Here is a 26,946-nt window from a genome sequence, read left to right on the forward strand (position 1 = left end):
AATCCGTGTAACAAATCTACCATTGTTGCTGCATTTGGACTGCTGCACTAACCACAAGGTGCAAAAAATGAATTTCTAACCAAATAGTTGCCACATTGGATGCCAAGTTCCAGCTCCTGTCACATTGCTGCAGTGTTTTGGTCATGTGCTTGTTTGACAAGTACTACCAAGGAACGTGCTCCAATGAACTTACCTCACCTGCAACTCTTCAACAAAAACACCTCTGACGCCTCCGACTAGCAACAATATCCTACCCCTTCGCTGTAGAGGTCCTAAGATTTCCTACTCTGATAGAGTCTTTCTTCAGACTACTTACCTTTAAAATTTTCTTCTGATTTCCCCAAAGGTATCAACATGTAAAAATTTAAATGTAGTGTAAACAAACATCTGCATAACTCCTCATTAAGTTTCCCCATTATAAATCTGGCTATCATTACAATAGCCCTTTAGGTTATAATTGCGATATGCTGTTTGAAAGGGAAAACAAAAGAAAAAAAAGCACTAAACAATATATTGTGTGTGTGAATGTGGTCCAAAGACTTCAAATACAAAATAAAAATAAAAGTCTGCAGATTTTAGAAAATTCATCAAATTTTATTACAAAATTATTTTCTTTTAAATTTTATTCTATTTTCACATTTAGGACACCAGATTTCTGTAAGTGTTGACTTGGGCTTGACCGACAGCTGATGTAAACTACCAGGATATGCCGAGCACTGATCAGTCGATGTAAAACGATAACAAACGGGCTTAGAAAAAATAAATAAATAAATAACAAAAAAAACGAATTGGAAGAAAAAGAAAAAAAAAAACGAATTGGAAGAAAAAGAAAAAAAAAAACGAATTGGAAGAAAAAGAAAAAAAAAAAACGAATTGGAAGAAAAAAAAAAACGAATTGGAAGAAAAAAAAAAAAAAAGTTTTTAATCACACACAAATTTAATCAGTCCAACCCCAACCCTAAAAATAAATGGCAACAGTTTTCCTAAAAATTCTTACTTTTGTTGAAAAGAAAGAAAAAAAAAAAAAAAAACAAGATTAAACAAAACTCAAAAGTTTTCCTAACAATAAACATTAAAAACTTACAAAAAAAAAAAAAAAAAAAAGTTTCTATTTATTTAAAACAAAATATTTAAAGAATATTTATTCATAAAACGTCCAGTAGGTTGCTATATTTTATTTTATTGTATTTTTATTTTTATTTGTGAGTAGTATCTGTTAAATGTTTTTTTTTCTTAGCATTTTTAAATTGGATCAATATGATTGGCATATTCTGGCAATTTATGTCAGCTGCTGCTAACGTCACAGAAATTTGGGGTGTGAAATGTAAAAGTATCAATCTTTTCAATCTGAAAACCTTGCTGGCAAGAAAATCATTACCCGTGTTGCACAGAATTCATTTAAAACAATTCTGCAATTCCTTCTTCCAGGAATCGTTTATAAATGGCCATGAATTTAGCCACAAATGCTTCCATGTGAAATATTGGCTTTTGTCCGAGCTGTAAGCGATGTTCAAAATAAGCGGCTGACTGGACAACCTCTGTCTTAAGCTGACCATCACAATTAGCAATAAGTTCTTCAAGCAGACCCTGAGCAAAATGTAAATAAAAAAGAATTTAGAATTAAAACTCAATACAACATTTGGCAAATTAAAATTTTTATTAATATTTATTGCAATGTTAAAATTCTAATATATACAGCTGTACACTAGTTATCATGAAAATGATAATAATCTATCTCTACTAGCATATAAAAGGAATTTTGTCTGTCTGTGCTCATTCCCTATGGACTCCTAAACAGCTGGGCTGTTTTTTTGTTTTTTTTTATTTGACACAAATGTACTTTATGTGCCTGGCAGTGTTTTTAGATAGGTTTTGTATCAGATGCCAGCACTTCTCCTCCTGACAAGTCATCCTCGCAAGACGTCTACACTCACTGTCAACCAGAAGAGTTTACCTATGAAACAATTGCTGTCAATTCCCTGTAGAGTTGGAAACAGTTAACATGGCTGATGACAGTTAAAGCTAACTTGTAATCAATCTGGGCACTCGAATCTACTGTTTGCCCTTGGAACAGCGAATTGTTAGATTACTCAGTCATTTTACTTCAAATTATCAGACTTGGTTGGCCTTTGTGAAGTATTTAATGGAAAAGATAGATGGAGTTGGTTAAATCAACACCAAGTAGATGCCGTTTTAGCTAAGTACAAGTGTGTGTTTTTTAAATGGTAAATTAACGCAAAGATTTAAATAAACAAATGTTTGTTTAAAATTGATACATTTCGACGTAGCCTGTCTTTTTCAGGATTTTTTTTTATCTTTCGTCGCATGGTGTTCATATGAAATTATTAAGTATCCGCGTGTTGTGTAATCGTGATTTCTTTTTTCAAGTCCAGGATGCACTTTGGGTGCGCAAAGTGAAATATTCAAATGTTCCTGCATTGAAAGCGTTGTTTAAAATGGTAAATTAAATTGAAATATATATATAGAATACATTTAAAAGCCAAACAACAAAGATTTAACTAAACAAATGTTTATTTCATTACAATCGATATATTTTATTGTAACCCATCTTTTTCAAGATATTTTTTTCTTCCGTAGGATGTGATGTTAATACGAAATGTATTATATTTCAATTTAATTCATCATTTAAACAATACTTTTAAGGAACACTTAAATATTTCACTTCGCATATACCAATTTTGCATCGTTCAGTTTTTAGAATAGGCAGAGTGCTAGCCTTGGCAATTTATACATTTGGACTCGCGACATTCTTGTTCATTGTGACTTATTTCTCTAAAGCCACATTTAGCGTACGTGGGATGACCTCTGAAGGCATCTCTATATTGACCAAATTTTTGACAGTTGAAACATCTCAGGGGATCTGGGATGCATATTTCAGCTGGTTCTATAGTGTAACCAATTTTAATTTTTGGAGTTTTAAATGTAAGTATTGGTTGGTAGTTTTTCTTTATATAGATTCTTTTATAGTTAAGAACTCCTTGTTTGCTCAGTTCGTTCTGGATTTCTTCTGGTGAAGCAAGTAATAGTTTCCGGCTTCAGCTGACTCCTTTGGATTGATTAAGTTTATTGTGTGGGGTGACTTTAATGTTATGAAAAGTTTTCATATTTTCTAAGTTTAGGCTTTGGCTTATTGCTTTGATTTCAATCAATAAGTTGCCATTTTTTTTTTTTTTTTTTTTTTAACCAATTTGGGGTTTATTTTCCTAGTTAGCACTTTTTTGATAAGACAAGTAGCATTACATGCTGTATTTTCGTGGACATCGGCAATATTACATACCTAATGTGCTTCAACAAGTCATATCTTTTTTATTTGTGGGTCAATTTTTAAAAGAATTATATTGATGAAAAAAGAACAGAATAAGTATTCCAATGATGTTAATTTATTTTTCTTTTATGCGTTCAATATTTTTATGCTTCAAGTTAAAAATGAAAAAACGTAAAAAATTACGACAGCAAAAAGGGAAACTGTTTTTTCAATGTTTACATTTCATACGTTACGTTTGGATACATATGCGCAGGGTTAAATTTGGTTGTATATGGCGGAAATTTTACAGGCTATATAAACAAAGAAGTCCATCTCTACTGGTGTTTGATTTTTATTTTTACGACCACAAACAAATATCGCGTTTAAATTTTCTGCAAATAAGTAGTTTTCCGGATATTAAGCAATATCATTTCTTATGTTATTGCTGGTAGCCATCTTGGTATGTGTGTTTGCACATAGTTTCTCGGGGTTATGTTTGCGTGCTCGCGCGTACTAAGATGTCCACCAACGATAACATAAGAAATGACATTGGTTAATATCCGGAAAACTACTTATTTGCAAAAAATTGAAATGCGATATTAGTTTTCAGCATACCCTAAAACCTAAAAAAAGTAATCATTTTAAATGTTAAGGTGGAAACAAGGTAAAAAATTACTGTTTTATTTCTTTGTTTACATAATTGAATTTTCAGTAAAATAACAATAGAAATGTCAAAAATTACCATTAACTGGTGAATGTATAGTTGTTGCTTATTAGGATTCCTGGTATCCTGGTACTGTGAAAGCTACAGCAAGGATTCACGTAGAGTACGATTTATGGTTGCATCTCATAAAATAGAGGTATATTTTGGGCCAGATAGTGAGGATTTACAAAATTGAAAATTGGACTGGTCCCAAAATGCATAAGTTCTGGTCGACTATGAGAATTTGCACCTTTTACAGAAATTCAAAATCTATATGAAAAATTTTCGATTTATTTCTGAGATTGATTTATATCTATCGATTTTTTTTTCTTTGATGGGAGTAGTAAATACCAGCCATGAATGCTCTTCAGATTAAGCTCTCCTTTGGTGAGGAGGAAGGAAAATGCCTGCTCGCAATAAAGCTATATTTAAATACTACTATAATACTTAGTTTTGTTCATGAATAGACACCCACTGTATGATACCATGCGCCAGTTTAAAAAAAATTGAAATTTGTACATCCTAATTTATAATTCATGGCTTATGGTAAAGAGATACATCAAATTTGATTGCATAATCAGAAAGAGCACATGATTTTACATAATAGTACCAAGTTTCATGAGAATAACTTGGAAAATAAATAAATTGTGGTGAAATTACCGAATTTCTTCAAATTCGGAAGTCCGTAATTTAGCCCACTTTTTCTAAAGAAAAATGTCTATGGAAAAGCATAAATTTTGGCACTTAAAATTCTCATAACTTTTGAACTACTGATGGTATTTGCATAATTCAAACAGTTTTAAGCATCTTTTACATAGCTCTTTTCATGCAAGTTGATAAAATAACAATTATCTAAAAAGAAAAAAATCAACTTGTAATGCTAAGAAAAGGAGACATTTCTGACACCGGAGTTTCATCTAGTGACTATTATATAGTACTTAGGAAAATCTGGATTTTCTTCGCTTTCAGAGTCTGATAAGGAGCGTTTGTTTTTTTTGTTTTGTTTTGACATCAATATGGATAAAACTTTCTTTGCCTGTGTTCCTCACTCACTTTGGAGCCTGACATTGGGACTTGTCAAGGGGGAAACCCATTCATTTTGACAAAGTCAGGGCTACACAGGCAGTATACTCAGTCAAGTGGGAAAACCCTAGCATCTGTCATTAAATTTTTTTCACTACCCAAATCTAGAGTGAAAAATGTTGTTCGCAGCCATGTCAGAATTGTGTTCTTCACTTGCTGATTGACTCTTAGCCAGCGCTTTCAAACATCTACTTTGGGGTGGAAGTTTGTTGGTTTCTGTTTTTGTTTAGGAGAAGATTTCTTTTAATAATTTTAAAATTCTCAGTTTATTTAGTCTAAACCATTAATAGTAGATGTAGGGTTTGACCTGACCATCCGATTGATTGGATCGGGCCCTTCCAACTGCCCGTGTAGCAAAGGGCTAAAAGTGATGTGTTGGGAAGAGGAGGCTCATGAACTTGTCCTCCAAGACCTTCAATCACCAGGATTCCATCCTAAGGTATCACGGGTCGCCACCCACAGCCAACAAGTGGCCCCAATGAGGGACTTTTACCCTCTGAAAGGGGGGGGGGGCCAGTCAGTGTATTTTAATGCCCACTGACAGGGCTGCTTTACATTTGGAAGAATCCTCGTAAAAACTAATCAGTAAAATATATATAAATAAAATTAAGTTCAAGATATTTGAGAAAGGTTGGCTAGCTGTTGTATTTCTATATAAAACCCAATCCGAAATTTCACGTCACCATTTCTTCTATTCATTATATTACAGATGAAATCAGATAAAATCTCTTGCTTACCTTCATGATTATGTCGGGTGGAATACAGTGTGTTAGTAATTCATAAAGCCGTTCACGAATTTCAAGCAGTCTGTCAAAAAGAGGAAATAATCAGACGATGAGGACAAAACAACGACAGAATTTAATAACAGCAACTAAATAGCTGGCCATAAGTTAGTTTGAAAGTTAATTTCTTAAAGCCATCTAACACATTCCAGCATATAAAACGGACGATAAAATAAAATGTTCTATTTGAAATTCCATACATGTTCGATAAGACACACCTGAAGAAGGTCAGACATTACATTTACTGAAACGTTAAGAGATCAATATCTAAGATGAAACCAGTTGTTTAAATAATACTAAATAAACACACACACACACACGCACATATATATATAAGAACAAGTAATTAATAAAACAAGTTAAAAAACACTTTGAAAAAGAGTCAAAAACATATTTAATTTTAAAAAGGAAGCACAAAATAAGTGGAGAGTCCTTAATCCCCGGAGTTTCGAAGAAATACTTTCCTTCTCATCAGAGGGTAGGATTTAGCAAAATGCGGGATCGGATTTTGCTTGCAAAAGTATTTAATGAAACTACAAGTCATAGATCTTACTTGGTAACAAATAGTGAAGCAGAGGGAATATGGTGAAGAAAAAGGTGATTTCATGTGAATGGATAGTCTGGTAAAAGGTAAAATATCCAATAAGGGAAAAATCCAAAAAAGTTGGTTAAGTTTCCATTTCCACAAGTAAAATCCAAGGAAATCGGGTAATTGGAAAATAGTCCAAAGTAATCCAAAAGGCAGAAATCCGTGAAATAATTCACAAATGGGGGCAAGGACAAAGGAATGAGTTCAAATAATATTATTAAAAGGAAGATAAGATGTGTGTAGAAAAAAGAATTTAAAATGACTGCTAAGGCTGGGCTAATTTTGATGAGTGAAGAAAAAAAAAATATATTATATATATATATTTTTTTTTTTAAACCTTAATTTACTTGATTCTTCCGGCCTTGGCAGACGTGTTTTAAATATTCTCTCCAGTGCTTTTTCTGTGCACATTTTAACTTTTCTTTTGATGATTTTGAACTCATTCCATTCGTGATTTTTTCCCAGGAATTCTGCCTTTTGGATCATTTTGGACCATCTTCCAGTTACGCGATTCCTTTGGAACTTACTTGTGGATTAGAAGTTTTTAATTCAACCGTGTTTGGATTTTACCATTCTTGGATTTTTTAACCTTCACCGGACTATCCATTCATGTGAAATCTTTTTATCATTTTTTCTTTTACCTCCTATTCCCCTTACCTCACCCTTTTTTTAACCAAGTAAAATCTGTGACTTACTTGTGGTTTCATTAAATACTTTTACATGCAAAATCCGATCCCGCATTTTGCTAATTCCTGCCCTCTGATGAGAAGGAGAGTATTTCTTCGAAACTCCGCGGATTAAGGACTATCCACTTATCTTGTGCTTCCTTTTTAAAATTAAATATGTTTTTAACTCTTTTTCAAGATGTTTTTTAACGTGTTTTATTCATCATTTGTTCATATATATATATATATATATATATATATATATATATATATACATACACACACACCCTGTGTATTGCTTTATTGCAAGTCTATTTTTTTTTTTTTAATTTTGAAATTGCTATGGAATGCAGAGAAGTAAAATTTGGTACACTGGGAGAACATAACAAGGTGGCTTATTGCCTCGATTTTTGTGGAATTCGAAAAATAATTTTGAAAATTACGCTAATTTTTCTACTTTCTGGTAATTTTAAGTGTGTATCACCTTATTGCAGGTCTCCCAAAATGCATAGAAAGGGTCGATTGGCAGCTAATGAAAAGGGACATGTTGTTGCAGGCCTTGCAAAAGGTTAATCTAGCCAAGGAGCTTGGAAGAGATCATTGTCTTCATTTGTTGAAAATCCAAACATCAAACAAAGGAAGGACAAAAACAAAAGAAAATCAGTTTCTGCTTGTGATGTTAGAAAAACTTTGCCGTCAACTTATCAAGCAGCCGGGCAGCAACAGTGCTGCTATATTTGATGAGACATCTTGCTATGATCTTCCAGTGAACCAAATTTCACTTCACTGCGTTTCATAGCAATTTCAGAATTAAAAAAATATTGACCTGCAATAAAGCGATACACAGTGTTATATAAATAAATAAAAGGAATTTTGTCTTGTGTTTTAATTTTCTAATCACTTTGCTATAGAAATGGATCATCCCACCAGATGCCAGATATTCACCCACTATTTCAGTCACTTCAACGAAGAAATATTTTTAAAATTGTGTCTTTTTGAGTGCAATTGTTTGTATTTTTCTTGCACTTGGTTCACTGAGTGTATTCGACAGGTAGTTTTTGAAACTCTTTTTCATGAATCCGGTTGTTCCTATAATGACTGGGATGATGAAGATCTGCCTAAGATTCCAATTTCTTTTCATATCATACATAAAGCCTTGGTATTTTGTTATCTTCTCTCTCTCAGCTCTGTTTAAGCCAGCATTGTAAGGGCCATTTACTTCAACTAGGGTTGCTACTTTCTCTCTCTTATCTCATATCACTGTGTGTGTATCCAATGAAATCCGATGTAAGAAGGAACCGACAATTTTGACCAAAGTTCACACCTTATACAGCCTAACATGCATTTGAGAAGTTTTATTACCACAGAAGTAAAAAAGGTCCGGTATATAAAATCAACAGTAGGTTCTTTGATATGACAGGGGCACATACAAAATGTTTCTGTTCAAAGCACAATTGCCCCATGATACTTGACTTTTTCATTTTAAACTTAAATCCAAGCCATTATATATGAAAATAATTTTATAAAATCAACAGTAGGTTCTCTACAGTGCAATGTAGACTACAATGTGTTGTGGACTAAATAACTGCAAGGAGGACTGTGAAGTTTCCTCCCGGTGAATAAAACCAAAAATAAAAAAGAACGCCTCAAATGTTTAAAAATTTACCGTTGTGGACTTTGTTGTTGTACCATCAGGGTTGCCGTTTCTTCCAGGTAAATTTTCCAGTCAGGTTCGACCACCTCCTGATCAGGACTGAAGGGATACCTTACAAAACAAAAGACAAACAATCAAATGTGATAATCTACATAATAAAGTAATCTCGATTCTCCTTCTGCATCTACAGTTCAAATAGGAAAATAAATGAACACTTCCTGGATACAAATTTCGTTACACATATTTACAAACAAAATTAAAAAACAAAAGTAAAACAGGACCTACATTTATGTTAAACAATATATTTCACCCCCCCCTCTTCCCCTCGTGTCAGAAAGTAATAAAAAATAATAAAAAAAGAGGAAAAATATAACAAAAAGGAAAAGTTTATCAGCAGAACAATGGAGAGGAAGTTCTTATTTACAATGCCTCCCCACGAGGACAGTTAGACACCAGGGTCGGTTTTTAACGTGGAGAAAAGGAACAAAAATAAAAATTGTCTCAGTCGTGAAGGATTTCCCCTCCACTGACAGAGAACAAGAAATTGAAGTGCAGCATCTGAAGAACAGATGTATTTATTTGCTTCCCCACCAAAGCAAATTAGGCACAAGGCCATTTTTAATGTGGGGTAAAAACCAGCTCCCCTAAAAGTAGGCAAAAAGGGGGCACTCTGGTTACCAAAAATAATAATTGTCCCAGTATAGAGGGTTTCCCCTCCATTGACTGGTCCAAATTATCTTAAGTGCAGCATCTGAAGAACAGATGGTATTTATTTGCTCCCCCACCGAGCAAATTAGGCAAAAGGCCAATTTTTAATATGAGGAGTGAAGGGAGGGGGAAGGGGAAAAGGGGACCAGCTCCCGAGAGGTGGGAAATGGGAGCTGGTTAAAGGTCAGGTATATGGGGCTGCCCCCACATACGGTCCCTGCTTGCAGCATCTGAAGAACAGATACTACACTTTGATCCCAGCCCGAAGGCCAATGGAGAGGAAGTTGTTCACCAAAGTACACAAATGAAACTGAATGGGATTGTTAATCAAGGTGTGGCAAAAGGCTGCATATATTTAGGTAGTTTTAGGTGTAGTGGTAGGTTTTGCAACAGTTGCGAACAGTCTTGGGTTTGTGATGGTTGACAACAGAGTTGAAGAAGAGAGTTGCCAATTAGATATAAGAGGATGTAGGTTGTAACTTGGCTCCGTGATGAGTATATTTGTTGATGACACCACACTCTAACAGACATAAGAGGAAAACAAATGAACACATATCTAAGGCAATGGCTGTCTTGTATTGGAAGCCATGTTACATTTCAGAAGAGTTTCCGATGGGTAGTTATTCTATACAAGTCCTGGATATGAAGAATTTTCAGACCGTCGCTGTTCTGTACAAGTTCTGGACTTTATAATTGTGCAAGCAAAGAGCAAAAGATCCTTCTCGTGTTGACGAGAAAATTATGTGCTGGAATGCTAAAAAGAATCAATTATTATGGAGCAATTCTGGTTTCTGATTGGATGATAACAGAACATGAATTTGATTCAGCAGTTCCTGTCGGCAGCGTTTCTAAATAGGATCTCCCAACTTTCAGGGAGCACACCCCATCATGTATCAAAAATATTGCCACAGGCTGAAACCTTAGAGGATGATCTGCAGTGGAATAGGGATGAAAATGGACGGCAACATTCAATGCGGCTAAGCTTCGTTCCTTTAATAATTACAAGAAACCTTCTCAATCACTGATTGCTATGATTAATAATATGCTACTTGAAAGTTCTTTATTAAAACTCCTTGGCTTAACATTCACAGGCAACATGAATTGGAACAAATACATTGAGGACATTGCCAAGGCTGCTGCAAAGAAGGTGGGCTCTCTCTACCATGCTAGAAAATTACTCACACCTGAGAGTATCGTACAAAGCTAGTATTTACCCATGCATGGAGTATTGCTGGTGCATCTGTCATTAGTTTCACTCTTATAAAGAGTCTCCAACCTAATGGGTCCCACACTATCAACCAAACTCCAGCCCCTGTCTAAATATATTAATAGAAGGTGACCTAACATACTCAAAGTACTTGCATCCCCTCAACATAAATACTTCCAACTAATCAGAAAAGCAGCAAAATTCTCACAGAAGATGCTGCAAGTTTAACTCTGCTTTATCGTTATTTTTATAGTTGGTGCTTGACTGAGCTTCAATCTATGGTCCCCCACCACAAACACTAGTCTAGCTACAACCAATGACAACGATTTCCCCATCTGTACCTAAAACCGAATAAAATTTACATAAGCAAAATTTATTTTTCTAGAACTGCCCGTTTCTGGAACATAATACTGCAGGGCTGCTTTTGAACTGACTCTAACCTGGTTGCTTTTAAGTTTAACTAGCAAAGAGTACCCGGCATTGCCCGGGTAGAAGATATTGGCACAAGGACAAAGCGATGTTAAGAATGGCTTCCATGTGGTTAAAATAAAAAAAAAGAGAGAGAGAGAGAGAGAGGTGAGATCAAACTCAAAAATGTAGGGTAATCAGTCTTCCTCGCTAACCATTAGGTCAAAGAGGATAGCGAATTCAATGAGTTGGTACTGAAGAATCATAAGAGTCGCCACGCATGCGCGGAAATGAAGGTTGCTTTTAAAACTGGCTGGGGGCCAGGTAAGCTTCTCACTTTCCCACGAAAACAAAATGCGACAATGTGGGACTAAAAACAATTTGTTTAAAAATGAAATTTTCCTAATATACAAAGGTTTCCCTCTCCATTGACTGAGAAATAACCTTGTCGAGCTGTCGTTTGCATTTGAATAGTTCCGCTTTATTTTACAGAAAAGGCAAACGCACAATCGAGATGACGGAACAGTGAGAATTTTGTTTAACTCGATCAAAAAGAAAGAAGAAAAGAAAGGATGTCCATTTGCGAATGCGAGATACTACGATCTGGGAAGTATACTAAAACTTCTCACGGACTATAACCAACGTGAGAACCCTGATGCAAAAAGCCTTTGGCAGACATACACAAATGCGCGCACCTATTTTGCCTTTTATATATTAGACTAGCCTAGGTGCCCAGGTGTTTGGAGGTGTGTGTATAGCAAGAAAAAAAAAAAAGTGGTAGTAGGCAGGCAGGCTTGAACCCGTGAATGTGGAGAGGTGGGTTAAAAAAATAAAAATAATTAAAAAGAAAGGTAGTAGCGTGGGGAGGGAATCAGAGCAACAGTAGGCAGTCAGGGTGGAGAGAGGTGTTTAAAAAAAAAAGTGGTAGTAGGCAGGCAGACTCGAATCCACGATACGAAGGCGGAAAAGAAAGTGAAAGAAAATCTGAAATCTTAGCCGATGTCTCCATGACGCGACCGGAAGTCAAAAGCGTTCAAATTAACTGAAGTCAATTCAATGGTGACAATGACTTGCTAAAATGTCGGCGAAAAAAAAAAGAAGAAAACCGACCCCTCCTTGTACAAAATGGCTGAATTTAGGGTGAAGGAATTAATGTTTTTGGCCAATTTTTCAATATTTGTCATCCGAGACGTCGAGCTTCAAAAATGATACCGATCTTGTCAGGATCTGTTGCCTCTGTCGAAAGTTTTTGCGAGACATATAAACATACTTTTAAACAGACAGGTGAGATTTATATTATAGACTAGCGGGGGTGCCCGGCGTTGCTCGGTGTTTTGGAGGTGTAAAAGAAAAAAAAACAGTTTTGGTAGGAAGGTAGGCTCGAACCCGAAGCCTTGATGTGAAGGTGAAAAAGTAAAGGAAAAAAACCCTGACATCTTACCCGCTCGGCCACGAAAGGAGAGAAAGGAAAAGCGTTTTAATTTAACGATTAAAAAGTTAAATGACAGGTGCGTGAATTTAATGAGGTCAAACATCACGCCATATGGAAATGAAATTAACTTTGGCTGCAAGCCAGTTTCTGCGTTTCCCTCCAAGATGTTGGGGAAAGCCAATTCCCCATTTAAAGGGGAGTATCCAATTGAATAGCAATTGTCTGATATGACGGGTTTTGGCCGCATTGATCAAACCTCATTGCTTTCAAGGGAGGCTCATTTTGCTACAGGTTCAGTTTCGCTTATATACGAAAAAGCTAAATAAACACATGGAGACTAAGAAATACTGTGAAAATACTGTGTAAAAGTCGCCCAAATAAAAGATACCCCCTTTCGTAAATCGTAGATATTATCATCTAAGTAGCATATAAAAGGTTCTAAGAAAGAGTAACCGTCCCGAGCGCCCTCACGAAAAAAGCCTTTGCCGGAAATACAAAAAAAAATGCACACGCACACACTAACATAGATTTTCGCTTTTATATAATAGACTAGCGGGTGGTACTCGGTGTTGCCCGGGTGTTTGGTGGTGTGTGTTAAAAAAATAAATAAATAAATAGTTTTAATAGGAAGGTAGGATTGAGCCCCGAAGCCTTGACGCGGAGGTGGAAACAAAAGGAAAAAAAGCCAGGCACCTAACTATCTCGGCCATGTGAAGGTTTATAAAGCAAAATAAACAGGTGCAAGGAAGTGGTGTGATATCTGATCTAGTTTTGCGCTGCAAGCCAGATCATTCGCTTTTCAAGACGCAGCAAGTTTGTAAAAGTTGTGCAAATTAAATACACACAGGACCCCCGTTGTTAAGTCGTAGTTATGATTTAGATGCGATATAAAAAGTTTTAAGTATGAGCGAGCCGACCGAGAATCATGTCGAAAAAAGCCTTTTGCAGACATACATACATACACACAAACACACATTTTCGTTATATATATATATATAGATGTAAACAAGCTGAGCCGTCCCCTTAATCAAATTCTACCCAATTTCCACTGTTACTGATCATCGCAGTGTTGTCTCGCTGACCACCAGACACTCATTAACCCTTATCATCGAGTGGCTTTTGGGCCTTGATAAGCACAGATTCCCTTTTAATCAAAAAAGAATACATTACTCCTTAAAAAGTTAAAGTGTAGAACAGTTGCTACTATCAACACATCATTACGGCAGCTATTACGAAGAAAAATAAAGGAAAGAGACAGAGAACGACCAAGATAAAGACAGCTGCAATAACTATTACTACTTCTGCTACCTGTTATCAACACGACACTTCTACAAGAAGCTAGGCAGAGATATTTTGTTAGGGTCAGAAAACAAAGAATGGCACTAAAAATATGAGGTCTTAGGCTTTTTATATCTTTAGAACGACTTTTGGCTCTCTGGAAATAATATTTCTAACTCTCCATTCAAGGATTCCATTTTCCCAAGATGCAATACTGAAAGTCAAACATATTGTCAAAGAATTGCGTTTGTACTTACTGTTGGACTTTACATGCTTCACACATCAGGAGGGCCCGCCTCATGTTTCTTCCGCTCACCTCAGAGATTTTCTTGGCCAATTCCAAAGGCAATACAAGGCCTTCCTTCTTGCAGACCATAAGCAGCACCTGAGACATCTGGAAACAGAAGAAATACCATCAAGATTTTCGGCAATTGTTATGCAAATGGAGTCGACCCAATTTATGCACAACCCTTTGGTTGTTCTTTAAATTTACTTTAGGTCATCACGAACGGTTTTCAACGACAGGGTGATACCCCCCAAAAAATACCATCCATGGAATCATTTATTTATTTTTTTTTACTAATAATTTATCACTTATCAATGCTAAAAGCAACTCAAGGATAAGGGTTTAGGAGCTAAATAAATTGACAGTAGAATGAAGATAATATCATGAGGATTAAAAAATAATGAATGGTATGAATAAAATGTATTTATTGACATTAGATTTGAAGATGACTACGTTGTAGCCCTTAGAGAAGCAACCTTGTGCCACAGAAATAAGTTTCTGGGAAAAAAAAAATTCCTTTTAATATTAACGATTAATAAATTTCACAATCCATTCTGCAACCCGATCATATTTGATACAAGTAACGTTAATCTATACAAGACTATATATTAGGTTTCAGTCATGAATGTCCAAAAATCTTTATTTTATCGCTGATATGGGGGACACTTTGGTGATCAGCTCATAAGCCTGGTTTTAATACTATATTCAGTCATTTTAGTAAAAGCTTTTATGTTCCAAATTGTTTATATTTTCCAATATAAATTCATGTTTGTTTTTTCTTTTTTTTTTTCTTTTACAAAGGAGTCACCACTTATGAAGGCTCGAATGCCACTCTAGTATAAGCTGATCACTGAAACAACAGCATAGTGATTGTAAGTGGTAGAAATTGGGTAAAATTTGATCATTGATTTTTTTTTTTTTTTATAAAGCTCCCCTCTCCTTGGTTTGGTTCGCTTGTAAGTTTGGTTTCTATTTCAATGTCTTCCAATTCTTTGAGTTCGGTTGTTGACTCGTTAGATTTTGTATTTCGTTTCTCCGTTTTTTTATAGTTTGTTCGGGACTGTGGGTTAGGTGGTATGGGGTTGAATTTTGTTCGAGAATTCACTTTAATTTTTGTTTTTTGTTGTTGTTTTTTTTAATGGAAATTGCTACAGACAAGTCATAAAGCCATTTGATGTAAAGCTAAAAACAAAACATACTTCAAGGTCAAAAACTTGCCAATGATAAGTGTTAGATGGAAAATTTCTAACCCAAGAAACAGCAATTCTTCCCACTTTGTCAGAAACATTGGTCATAGAATGTGAAGGCTAAAGAACAAAACAAGGGAAGTGAGAGTTGTGTAGCTGCCGAAAGTAAACCGAAAATCCACTTTTTACTCTTCTTTTGCTCAGGTTATGTTTTTGTATTTGTTGTTATTAATTTTAGGTTTTATTTGTTGTTATTAATTTTAGGTTTTATTTGTTGTTATTAATTTTAGGTTTTATTTGTTGTTATTAATTTTAGGTTTTATTTGTTGTTATTAGTTTTAGGTTTTATTTGTTGTTATTAATTTTAGGTTTTATTTGTTGTTATTAATTTTAGGTTTTATTTGTTGTTATTAATTTTAGGTTTTATTTGTTGTTATTAATTTTAGGTTTTATTTGTTGTTATTAATTTTAGGTTTTATTTGTTGTTATTAATTTTAGGTTTTATTTGTTGTTATTAATTTTAGGTTTTATTTGTTGTTATTAATTTTAGGTTTTATTTGTTGTTATTAATTTTAGGTTTTATTTGTTGTTATTAATTTTAGGTTTTATTTGTTGTTATTAATTTTAGGTTTTATTTGTTGTTATTAATTTTAGGTTTTATTTGTTGTTATTAATTTTAGGTTTTATTTGTTGTTATTAATTTTAGGTTTTATTTGTTGTTATTAATTTTAGGTTTTATTTGTTGTTATTAATTTTAGGTTTTATTTGTTGTTATTAATTTTAGGTTTTATTTGTTGTTATTAATTTTAGGTTTTATTTGTTGTTATTAATTTTAGGTTTTATTTGTTGTTATTAATTTTAGGTTTTATTTGTTGTTATTAATTTTAGGTTTTATTTGTTGTTATTAATTTTAGGTTTTATTTGTTGTTATTAATTTTAGGTTTTATTTGTTGTTATTAATTTTAGGTTTTATTTGTTGTTATTAATTTTAGGTTTTATTTGTTGTTATTAATTTTAGGTTTTATTTGTTGTTATTAATTTTAGGTTTTATTTGTTGTTATTAATTTTAGGTTTTATTTGTTGTTATTAATTTTAGGTTTTATTTGTTGTTATTAATTTTAGGTTTTATTTGTTGTTATTAATTTTAGGTTTTATTTGTTGTTATTAATTTTAGGTTTTATTTGTTGTTATTAATTTTAGGTTTTATTTGTTGTTATTAATTTTAGGTTTTAACTAGGACGAATTGGCTTTACTGTGGGAGCTTTGTTCTTCAGGGTATTCCATTCCTAGCTGACTTATTTGCATTTTTGGTTTCGTTCGGATTTGCTTTGGGGATTTGTTCCAGATTTTTCCCCTTTATTTTGATTTTAGTAGATGTGGCTATTTAATCTTTGTTTTTTTAAAGTTTCCATTAGACCTTCAAGTTCAGAAACTAGTTTACAAAGGTCTTTATAATTTATTTCATTAGATTGGTTTGGTTTTTGAATCACTGAATAAATTTTGAAATACAAAAGAAACGTATCTTCCCCAGAGACAAGCAAAATAGTAGAATCTTATCAAAAAAGTAAATACTTGTGTAGACACAAGTATTTGCTTTTTTGATAAGATTCTACTATTTTGCTTGCTTCTGAGAAAGATATGTTTCTTTTGTATTTCACTTTTATAATTTCTCTTTAGTTTTTTTTTACAGGTTTTAGAATGTGCTGGGTGATTTTCATGGCAGTTTGAACATTTGGTTTCATTTGGGCATTCCTTTTCAGTATGACTAGCAGGGGTACCCGACATTGCTCAGGTGTGTGTAGGTGGTGTAGTAAGGACCCTCACCCACAAAAAGTGGTAGTAGCGAAGGGGAGTGGTCAAAACAACAGTAGACAGCCTGGATGGAGAGAGAGGTTGTTTAAAAAAAAAAAAAAAAAAAGTGGTAGTAGGATGGCAGGCTTGCACCCATAACACGAAGGAAAAAAAAAAAAACGTAACTGATACATCCATGGCGCAACCGAAAGTCGACAGCGTTGAAATTAAGTGTAGTCAATCCAACGGAGACGATGACTTGCGAAAATGTTGACAAAAAATGCAACCCCTTTTTGCAAAAAAAGGGGCGAGGTAGAGGGTGAAGGAATGAATGGTTTTGGCTAATTTTTCAATAATTTGTCATCCGAAACGTCGAACTTCAAAACGATACTGATCTCGTGAGGATCCATCGTGGGTGTTGAAAATTTTTGGTAGACATACAAACACATTTTGTCCTTTATATATTAAACTAGCGGGGGGGGTACCCGGCGATGCCCGGGTGTCTTGAGGTAAATCAAAACTCCGGGGAAGGGGGGAAGGTTAAATAAAAAAAAATGTTTTGGTAGGTAAGTATGAGAATCGAACCCGTACCCTTGAGTTGGAAATTAATGTGTGAAAAAAAAAAACGGGAGACGTTACCCATTAGGCCACCGCGACATACATACAACATACTCAGGTTTGAATTTATTTATTAAACTATAAAAACAGGCGTACGCAATACAAGTTAACTCTGCTGCTTCCATTTGACCTAATTAAGAAGGTCAAATAGAAGTCACGCAGTTGTTTACCCAAGTTTGACTGTTTTTGTTTTTTCCTCCAACAGATGTTGGGGGGAGGGGAACCAGCTCCCAATTGTCCAGATTGAATAACAATTGTCTGATGTACAACATTGATCAAAGCTGATTGCTTCTGGACATTTCCCGGCGCAATGCTGAGAACGTTGTTCGTTGTTAACTTTGAATTAGTTTCGCTTTTTATACGAAAAAGCCTCATCAACATGCGAGAAGCCAAAATGGCAATAATTTTTTAAAAGTCGACGTAAATAAATCTAGATGTGACGCACTTTCCCAAATCGTACATATTATTATTTCGGACCCATATAAACAGTTGTAAGCGATCGTAACGACATCAGAACCGTGTGCGAGAAAAGCCTTTTGAAGACATACACGAAATGGTCACACGCATTTTGCCTTTTATATATATAGACTAGCCTGAGTGCCCGGTGTTACCCCAGTGTTTGGAGGTGTAGAGAAAAAAAAAAAAGAAAATGGTAGTAGGCAGGCAGGATTGAACCGGTGACCCAAAGGCAGAAAAGAAAGTGAAAGAAAATTTGACATCTTACCGCTACCAGACGTGTAAAGCGTTCAAACTTTACGTAGTCAACCAAAAAGATGACTTACAGAAATCGCGTTGCTTTTAAACCTTACACAAAGATTGTTTTCAATTTGGGGTGAAACCAGAACCCCCAATTAAAAGAGAGCACTCTGGCAATATCCAATTAAATAGTAATTGTCTCAGTATAAAGGGTTTCCCTACATTGACCGAGGACCAATTACAGATCAGATACTACCAGGCTGGAAGGCCAGGTGTTAGGTGTTCGATTAATTTCGCTTTATTTATACGAAAAAGACAAACAAACAGCTGACATGACAGCATGGAGGGAATTTTTTAAACTCAATCAAAAGAAAGGATATCCGTTTGCGAATATGAGATATTACAATATGGGAAGTATGCGAAAATTTCTCACGGAATCTAACTGACGCGAGAACCCCGATGCAAAATGCCTTTCGCAGACATACACAAACACGCGACCCCATTTTGCCCTTTATAGAATAGACTAGCCTGGGTGCCCGGGTGTTTGTAGGTGTATGTTGAGCAAAAAAAAAAAAAAAATGTAGTAAGAAAGTAAGCTCAAACTCATGACACGAAGGCGGAAAAGAAAGTGTTGCTCAAGAAAAAGAAAAAGTTGTAGTAAGTACGCAGGCTTGAACCTGTATCACGAAGGAGGAAAAGAAAGTGAAAAAAAAAACTAAAAAAAACATGATACATTAGCTGCTGCGCCCATCACCAAACCGGAAATGATGTAGGTTTAAATAAAGGCTAGACAATCAGAAAGAGGTGATGACTTTCGAAAATATCAGCAAAAAGAGCAACTCCTTCCTGTAGAAAAGTTCCCAGTTGAGGGTGAAGGAATTAATGTTCTAAGCCAGTTTTTCGATATTTGTCGTCCGAAGGGTCGAGCTTCAAAATGATACCGATTTCGTGAAAATCTGTCGCCTCTGTCAAAAGTTTTTGCGAGACATACAAACATACATACATTTAAACAGACAGGTGACATTTTTATTATCGACTAGCGAGGGGTACCTGGCGTTGCCCGGGTATTTGAAGGTGTTTGTGGAAACTCCGGGGGTGGGTGAGGGGTGGAGATTAAAAAAAAATTTTTTAAAATAAAAAAAATAAGTATGAGATTTTTATTATCGATTAGGTTTGATTTAACATTTCCTGCATACTTTATGTTCTCTACCAGGTTCCCTGTGGCACCCAAATTTGTGTCACTTAAACCATCTCGAGTAGGTTGGTATATATTGGATACATATTTTCAATTATATATCTAATTTTAATTTTTTTTGATATGGTAGGGATGTTATAAGGATATAGGTATTGATACATAAGAGTTTGTACGTTCGTCTTGTTAAAGCTATTTTGATTTCTTCAGTTATTGCCGAGGTTAACTCAATACTTCTTATGATACCTTGTCTACCAATTCCCATTAAATTTTTCACAAGTAAAGCATTTTTAGGTGCTGAAGTTTCTAACACTTAAACGATTTTTTGTTTCTGTAGTTATCTACTTCCGTGCCACTATGTTTGACTGAGGTCATTGAGTGCTGGAAGGGGGGGGGAGGAAAAGGACAAAGAATAGATGACAAAAGAAAAGGAAGAAGGTTTAGTGAGTAATCAAAGACCTTATCAATAGACAATGGATAGGAATTGGTTTGTTATCAGTGCGGATAATACTAAAAATATTACGACCATGGCTGAAGGAACGAAAGCAAACTACCCCCATAGATTAAATAATGAGCCCGGTTCAAAATTCCATAGATATTCACGAGTTTGACAAGACGCACCTGAAGAAGGTCGGAGGTTACATCGGCCGAAAAGCTATGAGAATAAGATCTACGATAAGAACAGTAGTCCGAATAATCAAAATAATACAGTTTATCAAACTTATTTTATAAGAAATACAAGTTTTCAAATTTTGAAATCATGAGGACAAGGATTTCAATTGGTTCGGTAGTTTTAGACAAGATTCACTCACCTCATCAACAGTGGGTGCGGCGATGCGGATACCCAAACATCGACTTTTAATAGCTGGAATCACTTTACTTGTTGAGTTACAAATAAGTATAATACGACAGGTCGCCATGTATTTCTCCATCGTACGACGGAGGGCATGTTGGGCATCTTTGGTTAAGCGGTCGACTTCATTTAAAACAATCACTGAAACATAAAATAACATTATATAATTATACAATTTTGGATACTTGTGCAGAAGTTGAACCAGACGTAACAAACTGGCTGCTTGATTTTGCTCGAAACATGACACCAACCACTGGTTTTCACCAAGCGTCGCTGATTATCAAAGCGTAACAGCGCTACTCAAGGAAAATACAGAAGAAAACATTTAAAAATTATAACAAAAATAAAAAAGATACAACCTACTGTAACAATTTCTGTTTTATTCTTGTAACAAATTTTTTTTACGTGTAACAAATTTTTTACGTGTAACAAATTTTTTACGTGTAACAAATTTTTTACGTGTAACAAATTTTTTACGTGTAACAAATTTTTTACGTGTAACAAATTTTTTACATGTAACAAATTTTTTACGTGTAACAAATTTTTTTACATGTAAAAAATAAACAAGTTGTATTACTATTTTTTTTTCAACCAACTTTTTTGGTCAAAGTTGAACAAAACTGATAAAACCAATTTTTTGTATTTTTCATATTCTTTTTAACAAAGGTTTAAAAAACCCACTTTTTTATGTGTTTTTCATGTATTATTTTTATTTGCATTTTTTTTTTCTTTATTTTTGTAAAGTAACCATTTTTTGGTTATATTTTTCTTTTCATGAACATTTATTTCCTGTAGGGTGGGGCTGGGCAACCGATTTTTTTTTAATTAAATTAAATTAAATTAAGATGGCCAGGATATTCCCTTAAGATTAGGTAGACTTTCCTACAGTCGCAAAGAAACTTCGCCAACTAGGTAACTTTCTTATATGTGGTTTAGAATGGAGACAAAAGGATTATTACCAAATTTCTGTTTCCAGATAAACCTGAAAAGATAATTGATCAAAAGCTCCCAGCTGGTCCCGTTGATTTTTTTTTTAATTATTAAATTAAATTAAATTAAGATGGCCAGGATATTCCCTTAAGATTAGGTAGACTTTTCTACAGTCGCAAAAGAAACTTCGCCAACTAGGTAACTTTCTTATATATGGTTTAGAATGGAGACAAAAGGATTATTACCAAATTTCTGTTTCCAGATAAACCTGAAAAGATAATTGATCAAAAGCTCCCAGCTGGTCCCGTTGATTTTTTTTTTAATTATTAAATTAAATTAAATTAAGATGGCCAGGATATTCCCTTAAGATTAGGTAGACTTTTCTACAGTCGCAAAAGAAACTTCGCCAACTAGGTAACTTTCTTATATATGGTTTAGAATGGAGACAAAAGGATTATTACCAAATTTCTGTTTCCAGATAAACCTGAAAAGATAATTGATCAAAAGCTCCCAGCTGGTCCCGTTGATTTTTTTTTTAATTATTAAATTAAATTAAATTAAGATGGCCAGGATATTCCCTTAAGATTAGGTAGACTTTTCTACAGTCGCAAAAGAAACTTCGCCAACTAGGTAACTTTCTTATATATGGTTTAGAATGGAGACAAAAGGATTATTACCAAATTTCTGTTTCCAGATAAACCTGAAAAGATAATTGATCAAAAGCTCCCAGCTGGTCCCGTTGATTTTTTTTTTAATTATTAAATTAAATTAAATTAAGATGGCCAGGATATTCCCTTAAGATTAGGTAGACTTTTCTACAGTCACAAAAGAAACTTCGCCAACTAGGTAACTTTCTTATATATGGTTTAGAATGGAGACAAAAGGATTATTACCAAATTTCTGTTTCCAGATAAACCTGAAAAGATAATTGATCAAAAGCTCCCAGCTGGTCCCGTTGATTTTTTTTTTAATTATTAAATTAAATTAAATTAAGATGGCCAGGATATTCCCTTAAGATTAGGTAGACTTTTCTACAGTCGCAAAAGAAACTTCGCCAACTAGGTAACTTTCTTATATATGGTTTAGAATGGAGACAAAAGGATTATTACCAATTTTCTGTTTCCAGATAAACCTGAAAAGATAATTGATCAAAAGCTCCCAGCTGGTCCCGTTGATTTTTTTTTTAATTATTAAATTAAATTAAATTAAGATGGCCAGGATATTCCCTTAAGATTAGGTAGACTTTTCTACAGTCGCAAAAGAAACTTCGCCAACTAGGTAACTTTCTTATATATGGTTTAGAATGGAGACAAAAGGATTATTACCAAATTTCTGTTTCCAGATAAACCTGAAAAGATAATTGATCAAAAGCTCCCAGCTGGTCCCGTTGATTTTTTTTTTAATTATTAAATTAAATTAAATTAAGATGGCCAGGATATTCCCTTAAGATTAGGTAGACTTTTCTACAGTCGCAAAAGAAACTTCGCCAACTAGGTAACTTTCTTATATATGGTTTAGAATGGAGACAAAAGGATTATTACCAAATTTCTGTTTCCAGATAAACCTGAAAAGATAATTGATCAAAAGCTCCCAGCTGGTCCCGTTGATTTTTTTTTTAATTATTAAATTAAATTAAATTAAGATGGCCAGGATATTCCCTTAAGATTAGGTAGACTTTTCTACAGTCGCAAAAGAAACTTCGCCAACTAGGTAACTTTCTTATATATGGTTTAGAATGGAGACAAAAGGATTATTACCAAATTTCTGTTTCCAGATAAACCTGAAAAGATAATTGATCAAAAGCTCCCAGCTGGTCCCGTTGATTTTTTTTTTAATTATTAAATTAAATTAAATTAAGATGGCCAGGATATTCCCTTAAGATTAGGTAGACTTTTCTACAGTCGCAAAAGAAACTTCGCCAACTAGGTAACTTTCTTATATATGGTTTAGAATGGAGACAAAAGGATTATTACCAAATTTCTGTTTCCAGATAAACCTGAAAAGATAATTGATCAAAAGCTCCCAGCTGGTCCCGTTGATTTTTTTTTTAATTATTAAATTAAATTAAATTAAGATGGCCAGGATATTCCCTTAAGATTAGGTAGACTTTTCTACAGTCGCAAAAGAAACTTCGCCAACTAGGTAACTTTCTTATATATGGTTTAGAATGGAGACAAAAGGATTATTACCAAATTTCTGTTTCCAGATAAACCTGAAAAGATAATTGATCAAAAGCTCCCAGCTGGTCCCGTTGATTTTTTTTTTAATTATTAAATTAAATTAAATTAAGATGGCCAGGATATTCCCTTAAGATTAGGTAGACTTTTCTACAGTCGCAAAAGAAACTTCGCTAACTAGGTAACTTTCTTATATATGGTTTAGAATGGAGACAAAAGGATTATTACCAAATTTCTGTTTCCAGATAAACCTGAAAAGATAATTGATCAAAAGCTCCCGGCTGGTCCCGTTGATTTTTTTTTTTCTTCCAATATTTTCTCCAAGATCGTTTGCTCCTCTGCTGCACATTGATCAATGTCTTATGTCAGATTACAGTCAAACCCAAGCACATGACGTCGTCCTGAGCAAAAACAGGCAGACGGTGAGTTACATCCGATTCAGACATTATATTGTAACTTACTTTCTTGCGTTTTCTTTTTTTTACCCATTCTGTCTCGTCCAAATTTGGAAAGCAAACTGAACTTGCATGCGAACCGAAAGATGTCATTCTCTCCTTTTTCATGCATCGTTTCCTTTCACACGAACTGCATGACACCCCAGTTAACACCACTGACCTTAGCTACCGCATTTGACATACGTCAACCATAACCCCTTGAACTCTTTTTTCACTAACCAACCTGCGAAGTAACTCACAATTTCCCATATGCTGGCATAATCTTGAATATAGATATATCACACATCTTTTATAACATAGTCTAAATTATTCCAAAGTTCAATGAAGTTAGATTTCTTGCTTCAGAGCATAGCAGCTTGAGAATCGTTCAACATGGTGTTAAATATTGGGGGGGGGGATCTCTGATTATAAGCTTTAAGATTTTTTATATTTTTGACTTGTGTAGTGGAATTGGCAATAACCGAAATGGGGGGGGGGGATAAAGAGCTTACCTTGGATACGTCTGTTGTTGTGTTGCGGGCCGAGCGGAAGAGAGTTCCAAGACGGCATCCATGGGTTTTTATTGGTTTTGACCCCATGCAATTCTCGCAGAATCGCGTGTGCTCTCACGCGATTATGCAAATATATAATTCCCGGCCGCTATAAAGGCAGAACGCTGGGAAGCAGTCAGGGAGTGTTTTGCAGATTGTGCGTAGGTGGTTCTGGTGGTTGGATTGTTTTTTTGTGACGAACCATGAATCTGCGAAAAGCGAGTTTTCTGCCTTTTTTCTCTCTCCTTCTTCTTTCTCTACAGTCATTACAGCCAAGAAATCCCTCTCTTCTAGAGGTGGGCGGCGCAGGGCGAAACTGACTATTTCCTATCTTTGTTCCTGATTTTTGCCAACTACATTTTGCTACAACTTGATGTTTATCTCATCTTCGTAATCACCTTACTTCCTTCTTGTTTTGGAATACTGTATTTGTTTTGTATTAATATTTGATTGTCGCCGAAGAACAGATAAATAAATTAAAGACAATATTTTTTTGTTACGTGTTGCAAAACACGCGTAAAATGGCAACGCGGATAAAAATATTGGCATTCGCCGAAATAAAATAACTATGGACGAATTCTTTCCTTTGGTCAGTGGGATGCAACCAACATATGAGAGAAAGAGAGAGCGTTTTGAAAATAGTTTATGAATAACAAAATCCTTTAGTCTCAAGTTCTTTGTTGGAAAACGCCTTGATTTGTTGTAAATGAATCTCCTGCAATTACTGCATTAGTCCTAATACTATTGTATTGTTTACCATGAAAACGGGTTTTGGAGGATTTAAAAGCAAAACAGTATTTTATCTCATTGCTCCCCAGCAGTGTTAATTTAACACCAACGCCCTTAAAAAAAAAAAAAAAAGTTCTTTTTACTAACCTATTTATATTAAAAATGTTCTCCTTACCTATGTTGTTTCTATTTATCCCCCCCCCACCCCACACGCACACATTTGTTCTTTACAAAATTATTGTATTTTATACGATTCCGAATGACTCCATTACGATAAACATCCTCTCCCCCTTTGGTTATTTACATTTTATGTATTTATATAATTTATTTTATACTTTGATATTTATTAGTTTCATTTTACAATGTATAATTATTTATGACTACGGGACCTGTGGAAATTCCACGGCGGTCTCTTTCATATGTAATATATTGATGTTGGTATTCTGTGGATGTTCAACGGAAATGGAGATGCCCTGATATTATTGTAGCTATTTACTATGCCTCCCCACGGGACAGAGTTAGACACCAGGGTCGTTTTTTTAACGTGGAGAAAAGGTACAAAAATAAAAAATTGTCTCAGTCGTGAAGGATTTCTCCTCCACCGAAAGAGAACAAGAAATGGAAGTGCAGCATCTGAAGAACAAATACTACACTTTGATAAAACTGCAAAAGTATTTATCTAAGCTAGCAGGGATGCCCGGCACAGCCCAGTTGTAAAATATGCTTAAATATTATATTTTAATTCATGCAGATTTTGTATATATTATTATAGAGTCAATTATTAATTATGAAGCTGTGATTTCAAAAATAAAAATATATCTATATGACTTGGGTCCATCAGCTTGAATCGAAACTGAAAAAAAAACTTATGACGAATTCTTTGTAAAATTTTTTATTACAAGAAATAGAAGATTATAACAATTAAATGGCAGTCACTCGGAAGTAAAAAGATTTACGTGTGGCACACAAATTAACACACACATTATCGTATTAATATATAGATTATGTGCATCTGTACATAGACTACGAACTGATAAAAAGTTTGAATTTTTGATGAAGAAATGTTTGACAGTTCCAAACGTATTCTCATGTTTCGAAACTTTAGAATGGTGTTTTTGATAATTTGTGTAATTAAAAATAAATTGTATTTTTGGAGACAAAACAACCACACATGGATCCAATAGATTTTCAGGTTTTGGTAATGTTGCAGTTTCAAATTTAAAGAAATTCAGTAATATCAAAATTAATTTTTCTATAAAAGTGGTGACCTCCCCCGCCTCTCTCTTTCTGGCATGCAACATGACTTGATCGGCAACAACAAACTCTAGTATGATAGCGTTCATGCTGGAGAATGAAAGATGGACAAATCGTCAATGTTCACCATATACTTAGATTGCAATTAATAGATTGGCATTTTATTTGCACGAAAAAGATGTCATTTTTCTTTTTTTAAATGTTTCTCACCTTTGAAATCTCGCTGAGTGCTCGTCTCAATTTGGTTGACTTCTGCGACAGATTTTATCAGTTCTTGAATAACAACTCGATCTTGCATGCCGACATCACTGAAAAAAAATATATATATAACTTGATAAAGCAAACTTAGTTTGGAGATTTTAAATTTTAATTTGTTTTGATTTATCTTTTTAACCAATCTGTTTTGTTTTTTTCCAGCATTTCAAACAGCCTCATTAAATGCCTATATATTTATTTACTAGCAACATGTCGAGC

The 26,946-nt window shown here is 34.3% G+C and overlaps 1 protein-coding gene across 1 annotated transcript in view; it reads right to left on the reverse strand.

The window, feature by feature from the left end:
• Nucleotides 1-571: 571 nt before the first annotated feature.
• The window catches only part of LOC145293946 (replication factor C subunit 3-like), a 43,043-nt gene continuing 16,668 nt past the window's right edge, over nt 572-26,946 (reverse strand). Inside the window, exons 3-8 of the mRNA XM_080140808.1 lie at nt 26,683-26,780; nt 20,357-20,538; nt 14,032-14,168; nt 8,754-8,852; nt 5,789-5,858; nt 572-1,587 (exon numbers count right to left, since the gene is read on the reverse strand). Coding sequence (XP_079996934.1) covers nt 1,399-1,587; nt 5,789-5,858; nt 8,754-8,852; nt 14,032-14,168; nt 20,357-20,538; nt 26,683-26,780 — 775 coding nt within the window. The 3' untranslated portion in view covers nt 572-1,398. The remainder of the gene's footprint in view (nt 1,588-5,788; nt 5,859-8,753; nt 8,853-14,031; nt 14,169-20,356; nt 20,539-26,682; nt 26,781-26,946) is intronic.

Source organism: Euprymna scolopes, chromosome 15, assembly GCF_053919585.1.
Source record: "Euprymna scolopes isolate OS-2025 chromosome 15, ASM5391958v1, whole genome shotgun sequence".
Lineage (NCBI taxonomy): Eukaryota > Metazoa > Mollusca > Cephalopoda > Sepiida > Sepiolidae > Euprymna > Euprymna scolopes.